Raw genomic sequence first — 7,990 nt, 5'->3', positions numbered from 1 at the left:
CTTGAAATGTCGTAGCTTAGTATAAAATATATTCCTATACTTATGGTCAAAAAATCATATATATACATATTGCATAAATGACATTACACATTTGAAGCTGGTTTTTCGAGAATTAAACATTAAAGGAGTGCCAAGTCACTTACCTAGTCTACTAGACTAACACGTGAGCAACAAATTTCACAAATCTCCTAGTAAATTAAAATTTAGGAATGGAACTTAAAAAATTAGAACTCGATCAACAAATCAGAGGTTTAAAAGGTATAACTTTCCTTGGTACTCTCAAGACATTTCAATTGTGTGGCAATCCTCTAACAAACTAGGAAATAATTGTAAAATTTAATAAAATTATATTTTAAAAATATATAAATTAAATTTTTATTATTTTAAATTTATTTATTATACTTATTTATGTTAAATCTATTCAAGGATTTTATCTATTTAAAATTTTAACTAATTAATAATATAGCAATAAAATATTTTGATAATGTTTTAAATTGGCAAGTTAAAAGAATACATTATTCTAAAACATTAAAATAAAATAAATATTAGGGATAGTCTCACAAATATACATCAATTATGGTTTAATATGCAATTGTATACATGAAATTTATTAACACAATTATGGATATAACATCATTTTATGTTTATATATTGCATACATAAGTAATTACATTTATTCAATATAAAAATAAATTAATGTAGTTATTTCTTTAAATGTGTATAGTTAAATCAAAATTAAAGTTTTAAGTATATATTTGAACCACAAATAGAATTAATTTTGAGATTTATTATGAAAGTAATTAAATATTCTCCATCTTGAACTTATTCTTCAATCTATTCTCCTCTTGAATCAACGTTAACTTCTAATGCAATTACATAAATGCTGATTGTTTATCAATATTAACTAAGCAAATTCTATGTTAGTATTTTTATAGCTGCAGACAAAAAAAAACCCAATTTGCATTCTAAATGTTATTTTATAAGTTTTGTGAATTTTAACTATCTTGAAGGTTATAAATATCTATTTTAAATTTGTTTTAAGGTCTTGTCATTTTTAATAAATGAATAACTTTTAAATTTTTTATGGAACAAACTCAAAAATGAAGCTACAAATAACTAAAGGTTGATTGGTTTATTATTATATTGAGTTCATTTAGAACATAAGAGGTCACCAACAACACACTCAAGAAACAAACTTTAAAAAAGCAGAAATAACCACAAACAACTTTGATCTCTTCGCCCCTTGCATGGATTAAGCATCTGCCAATCTCTACGATCCTAGAGTCCACACTTGTAGGATATTAAAGCACATACCTTAGAGCTTCAATTTTCTATCATAAATCCAACTAAATTTAACATTGGGTGCTTCCTTAGCCCTTAATTGAGCTCTCACTTCCAGCTTTCTAAGTCTTTGAGGAAGTTGACACACAAACTCTTGAGCTTTTCGCCCACCCGCTGAAAGTCCAGTTAATTCCTTCACCTTCCATTGATCCACCAAGAACTCTAGAATATCAGTATAGTCCTTGGTAGTGTAAACTCCAAGTCTTTGTGCAACAGTTGAAAAGTGGTTGAAAAGGTTTTCATCTTGGCCATCGTACATGAATTGAGCGGGCATGTTGATATTCTTCCTCATCATGTCAGCAAAGGCTCGGACAGTTTGATCAGGATCGATCTCAAACAGCTTTTCAACGATTTTAGTATAGGCTGTCTCATGCCGCTTTTCATCTGCGGCAATGAAACCACATAGTCTAGTCAACTCAATATTCTCATGCTCTTTAGCACTTTTGGCTGTATTCTTGTGGGAAATAAAAGTTGCCCTTTCTTGGAATGATGTGTAGATGAATGTAAGATATGGATTGTTCTCTGCTTTCGGGTCCTAGAAATATTCAAAAGAAAATTTTATTTAATAAAGTAATAGATATAGTAAATATGTAAATATCTTATACTACAAGAAGTGAGTAACCTACTTACCATTCCTGAACCAATTAAATACTGGATTGTCTTTTCGATTTGTCTCATGTCGACTCTTCCAGACAAGTAGAGATACTTATTAAGCAGATCACCATGCCTGTTTTCTTCAGCAGTCCAAGCCCTTGTCCAAATTGCCCAAGGAGAAAGGCTAGCGCCTGTTTCATCACGAACTCCATCTAAGGTATTAAGCATTGTTTGGTAAGTTGGAAGGGCTTCCTCTGTGATCATATCTCCAACCAAAACCACAAAGTAATCATCTGGGATCTCCGTTGCCCTTTCCCTTAACTCTGCCACCTGCTCATTGAATCCATCCGACGTAGGATCTGGAAGAAAATCCTGGGGTTCCCAACTTTTCTCAACTGGTTTCAGGTGAATTAGAATGTTGTTCTCAACCCAGTTATCTAATGACTTAAAAATCTCAATCTTTTGCGGTTGCATCGAATGTGTGATCTGATCTTGCACCTTCAGATGAGGCATGAATGTTTTTCTTAGATTCTCAACTTTCCTGGATTCAAATAAATTTCATTCATATGGTTAGATGTATACTAGATTATATAACATGGTGGTGGTAGCAAGTGGGTAAGTTTTGTGTTAACACTCTGAGCTTTAAGCTAAATTAGCACTCTGAGCTTTAAGCTAAGTCCTCAAAATAACATCTTGTTTTCTCCTATTTCTAATGTACGAGGAAAATATTTTAGATGAAAAGAGAAAGATTATGTGAAAATATATTTATGAAATATTTATATAAAAATATATTTGTGTTAAAATAATGATTTACATTTTGACACTCTACAATTTTATGCATTATTAATAAATTAGATGATGGCATATATATAAAAGGATTTATTTTTAGAAAAAAGGTATAATGATTTTTGTTGTCCTTTTGACTTTACTGAAAGTTATTTTAGTTATTCATTTAATTTTTGTTTTTTAGTATTTGACTTTCGCTTTTTTCGAATCAACCCAAAATATATAGAAAAGTTAACGTTCATTAACTTTCTTGACATGGCATACACATAGATATATTAACATTTAATTAATTTTTCAAAATTAAAAATATAAAAATATTTTTATATACTTTTAAAATAATTTTAATCAGTTCTATTTTTAAAATAATTTTAAAAATTTTAAAAATTAATTAAATGCTTACGTGTCATCAACGTGTATGCCATATTAAAAAGTTAAAAAAAGTTAACTTTTCTATTCATTTTGGCGTGATTTGATTAAAAAATTAATTTAAAATAAAAAAAAAGTGAAAAATTAAATGAAGAACTTATATATATAAAATTAAAGGCCCAAATAAATCATTTTGCCAAAAATAAATAGTGAGTGATTACCTGACAATGCAGATAATTGTATAAGCTTAATTTAGTAAAACTTTTTCAAAACAGAGCAATCTTTCTAATTAAGGAGCATTTGATACCGTTGAAAAATTTCAAATTAAATGCATATAAAAATATTTTAATTTTTATTTAATAAAAAATTTTAACAAAAAAATGTTAAATAAAATAAGTAGATTAGTAACTATTTATCACTTAAAATAAAAAATATTTAGTCTATTTTATTTTATTAAAAATTCAAATAAATTATCATTTTATTTTTTAAAAAAGAATTATTCAAATTACCATATTTATGTTTCATTTAAAACTATTTAAAATAATATAAAATATTATACTAATAAGATTAAAATTAAAAATAAATAATCTTTTAAAATTAATATTTATTTGAATCAAACAAACATAAATATATTCACTAATTTACCAAATAATTTTTAATATAAATCCAACACTTATAAAATTTAGTAGAAAAAATTCAGTACTTAAATTTTTAACACTAAAATTTTTAATTTACACTCTAAATTGGTTCTTTGTTAATTTATAACATCAAATCCAGTCAAGAACTTTATATAAGTAAATATATATATATATATATATATATATATATATAGTTACACTAATTACTTAAAATATGAATATTTTATAAAAAAATTATATTACTTAATTTTGATCAAATAATTTAAAAAATATATCATTGATAATTTAATTATAAGTTAGTTTTAGAAATTTATAAAATAATTTCAATTATGTATTATAAAAATACTTTTACTTAATTAATAAGGTATATAAATGCTTAGAATCATAATTATAAATTTTAATATTATCTTCTACTATCAATCATTTACTTTTGTGGCATATTATTTTACCCATAATACACTTTACTTGTGTCTTGTAAATTATTTATTAATATGTAATGATGCGTTTACATTTACGTTATTATTTAGTTACTACTATTTTACCTCTATGTGCTGATTTTTTCAATTTATTTATATATAACTTAACATATTTATTATTAGTTACTATTTACCAATAATTATTATTTGTTATTTATCATTCCTTACAATTTATAAAAAAAATTAGCTTTTAATTATGAAATTTTTGTATATTATGAATATAGATAATCATTCAACTATTTAATAAGTTTGGATCCCATCCCCAATTATTAAAATTAAGGTTAAAAAAAAGAAGTAATGTTTGTTAATCATTGAACTTGTATTTTTATTAAATTATCCCAAAATAGATAAAAAAAAATGTTTGTTAACTTTATTGATGTTGCCACGCATATGCCATGTTAACGGTTGTTGACATGATATCCACGTTAAATTTTTTATCCATTTCAAATGATTTGACAAATAATTCAAACTAAATTTAAAGCCTAAAAAAAATTTAAGAAAAAAAAAAGAGAAACAATAAAGTTGAAACACATTGCGGTAGCTCATGTTGTTCCTATAAATGTTATAACAATTATTAATGACCAATAAATAAGTAACTAAAATTTTAAATATCATTAAATTTGGTGCCTATAAATGTTTTTATCAATCATTAAAATTTACAAAAAATTAGCTTTTAATTATGAAATTTATTGCATATTATGGATAAATTACAAATAGATAATCATTCAACTATTTAGTATGTTTGGACTCATCCCTAACTATTAAAATTAGAGTAAATTATATCATTGATCATTCTAAATAGGCATAATTTTGTTATTATTGCCATGCTATGTCACGTTAGTAGTTAATTAATTTTTTAAAATAAAATAATTTTTTATAATTTTATACTTTTTAAAAAATAATATATATTTTTTAAAATTTTAAAAATTTTAAAATTAATTAATTGTAGACCGACATCTACATTATTCTACATCAGTAAAGTTAAAAACATTAAAATTTTCATCCATTTTGAGTGAATTGACTAACAAGTGCAAGTTTAATAAAAACTAAATAAGTAATTATCCTTTTTAAAATTCATAAAGCCATATGACATTTGTTGTGGCGACCAATATCTTGTAACTTCCTATAAATGATATAATAATCATTAATGACCAACAAATAGGTCTTAAGTTAGGTGCCTAAATTGACTGCTGTAATAGTTAAAGTCAAGCCAAACCTCATTCATAGTAGAGCAATTTTATGTTTACTTTACTCTCTTTTTTTTTTTTAATCATATATTCTATTTTATCAACAGTTTACTATTAATATTTTCATCATGCACAATCGTTTTACAATTATTAATCTTTATAATTAGGATAATTATTATCAATATTTTATATTATATTTTTAATTAATTACTAATCATAAAATGAAATTCCTTTCTTCAATTTTCTTCTTTTTTTTTTTGCAATCCTAGAAATGTGTAATTTTTAATTATTTTTCTATATATTAATCATTCACTAAGTATATTTTACTCGTTTAAAGCTCTTATGTTAGAATTATTTAACATGGTGATCAAATTATGAAATAAAAATATTGATATTTTTAAATATAAAATTATTCTATTTAAAAAAAAAAGAAAAAAAAGAAGATGATTGTGAGTTGCCTTAACATAGTTTCGATAGTTGTATTTTAAAGATGATAATGTTGTTAAAAGAGTAAAAAATTGTTTTCATTTATATGAATAGTTTATGCAATAATGACTCTAAATTTATCCCTAACTGATTAAATGTTTAATATATTTTTCTAATAAATTATATTAAAAGAAATCAATCTAAAAGTAGAATTTAATGGCTTAGTTATGGCCTAACCTACTGTATTTAATTAAACTAACGGAATTTATTATTATATAATTAATTCATTTAAATTTAGATAAATTAATAAAAGACGTATATCAAATAAATGAAGTTTTAATGGGAACTATAGTAAGAAAAGGAAGGGAAAATGGTGTTGAATCTCCCTCCTAAGGTGAACTAGAAATGGAACGGTGGTAGTAGCAGAGGGTTGAATGGGACATGGATTAATATGGCAAGGTAGGTATAAAACTCTAGAATCTGTACATAAATTCATAGGCGGTTGCTTCCCTAGAATCTGTGGATCATTTTTTGTTTAGTTGCAGGGACCTGGGAGGTACATTATGAGGGCTTATTACCAGATGTTTATGTTGGGATTATTGTCTCTTTGTTCCTAGGATAATTCTTTTAAATAAAAAATTTAAAACTAAGGAACCTAGCGCAGAAACTCAAGCGAAGAAATAACAAGAGTATGACGTTAGAACAAGGAACACAATAAGAACTAACATGTTGGCAGAAGGCACAGTGGATGTCATGAAAAACCTGGGAGATCCGAAGCTCGCCATTGCTGGAAGACCACCAGAACATGGGCCTTCCTGCGACTGAAAACTCATACTAACGAATTTCAATGCCATTTTCTTTTCTTCCTTCTGATTTATATTTAGATTCTTTCTTTTCGGGAGTTTCCCTCTGTTTTTCTAAGGAAGAATGAACCCTATATATACTCTTTACTTTTATCATTGCCCCTAACTTTCCTTTAAATTACTGATTGCCTAATTTTAATTTTAACTTTTTTAGTCATTAAATTTGTATTATTTATCAAATCACTCCAAAATGAATAGAAAATTTAAGAGAAAGGATTATATGACTGTGATTCCATATCATCCCTATCATTTTCCAATAGAAGAATGACAAATCAGATTTTTCCTCCTGATTTTCAGTATTTTTAGTTGAATTTGAATTTTTTCAAGAGGGAAAATCTGAAAATCAAGAAAAAAAATATGATTTTTCATCCTCCTATTGGAAAGGGATTGGAATGACCTGGAATCACAGTTTCATATAATCCCTTCTCAAAAACTTAATGTCTGTTAACTTTACTAACTTGACAATCCACGTATATGTCACACTAACAATTATTATTCTTTTTAAAAAAATTAAAAATACTTTATACTCTTTTAATAATTTTTAATTTTTTAAAATAAATATTTAATTTTTTAAAATTTTTAAAAAATTAATTAATTGTGACATGACAATCTACGTGTATGCTACGTTAACAAAGTTAACAAACGTTAATTTTCATCTATTTTGAGATGATTTGACAAACATTGTAAGTTTAAAGACTAAAAGAGGTAAAAATTTAAATAGAGAATTAAGATAACTTTCTTTTTATAAAATTAAAGGGCTAAATAAATTATTACTGTCTTCTTTTAATATCTAATTTGAGTAACTTACCCGCCTAATCAATAATATTTTTAATGTTAATAACTATTTTATGGAATAATTGAAAATATTGCTATTATGAAAGAATATGTATAATTTTTATACAATATTAAGATAAAAATAAGTAATACAATTTGAATCCGTATCAAGCATATTTTTAATAAAACTTTAATAATGACTTTATACAAATTAAAATTGAAAAATTGTTTTAAATCCTAAGTATTTGATAAAAAAATTATTTGATTTTATATAAAAGAAATTATTTTCTTGAGAATTTAATATAATTAAGACGCATATCTATATTAGGAAAATCATGTCACGTGTGTTTCCTCACCATCCTTTTCCTTTTCCTTTTTTTTTTTTTTGACTAAATCGACTGGTTTTATTAAAATAATAAAAACTGTAAAAGGAACAAATAATCTCCTGCAACTTGGACTTGGGTCCAAACAAAGCAGATCCAATAAGCTAAAAAACGTAAATAAAGCAAAACAAAACTACCCATAAATAAAATAAACTG

The 7,990-nt window shown here is 24.9% G+C and overlaps 1 protein-coding gene across 1 annotated transcript; it reads right to left on the bottom strand.

Moving 5' to 3' along the window:
- Positions 1-1,107: 1,107 nt before the first annotated feature.
- Positions 1,108-6,728, bottom strand: LOC108488658 (stearoyl-[acyl-carrier-protein] 9-desaturase, chloroplastic-like). The gene is made up of 3 exons (XM_017792950.2): positions 6,541-6,728; positions 1,972-2,476; positions 1,108-1,876 (listed from the first exon to the last, which is right to left on the bottom strand). The coding sequence occupies exons 1-3, from the start codon at positions 6,666-6,668 to the stop codon at positions 1,316-1,318; spliced, it is 1,194 nt and encodes a 397-aa protein (XP_017648439.1). The 5' UTR covers positions 6,669-6,728; the 3' UTR covers positions 1,108-1,315.
- Positions 6,729-7,990: the final 1,262 nt, after the last annotated feature.

This window comes from Gossypium arboreum, chromosome 10 (genome assembly GCF_025698485.1).
Source record: "Gossypium arboreum isolate Shixiya-1 chromosome 10, ASM2569848v2, whole genome shotgun sequence".
NCBI lineage: Eukaryota > Viridiplantae > Streptophyta > Magnoliopsida > Malvales > Malvaceae > Gossypium > Gossypium arboreum.
The sequence above is the reverse complement of the archived record's forward strand: the minus strand, read 5'-3'. Positions and strand labels throughout refer to the sequence as shown.

Coding starts and splice junctions, on each gene's coding strand:
- LOC108488658 (XM_017792950.2), bottom strand. CDS start 6,668: ATGGCATTGAAATTCGTTAGTATGAGTTTTCAGTCGCAGGAAGGCCCA. Junction 2,477..6,540: donor ACTGTGCCTTCTGCCAACAT/GTTAGTTCTTAT, acceptor ATTTGAATCCAG/GAAAGTTGAGAATCTAAGAA. Junction 1,877..1,971: donor ATTTAATTGGTTCAGGAATG/GTAAGTAGGTTA, acceptor GAATATTTCTAG/GACCCGAAAGCAGAGAACAA.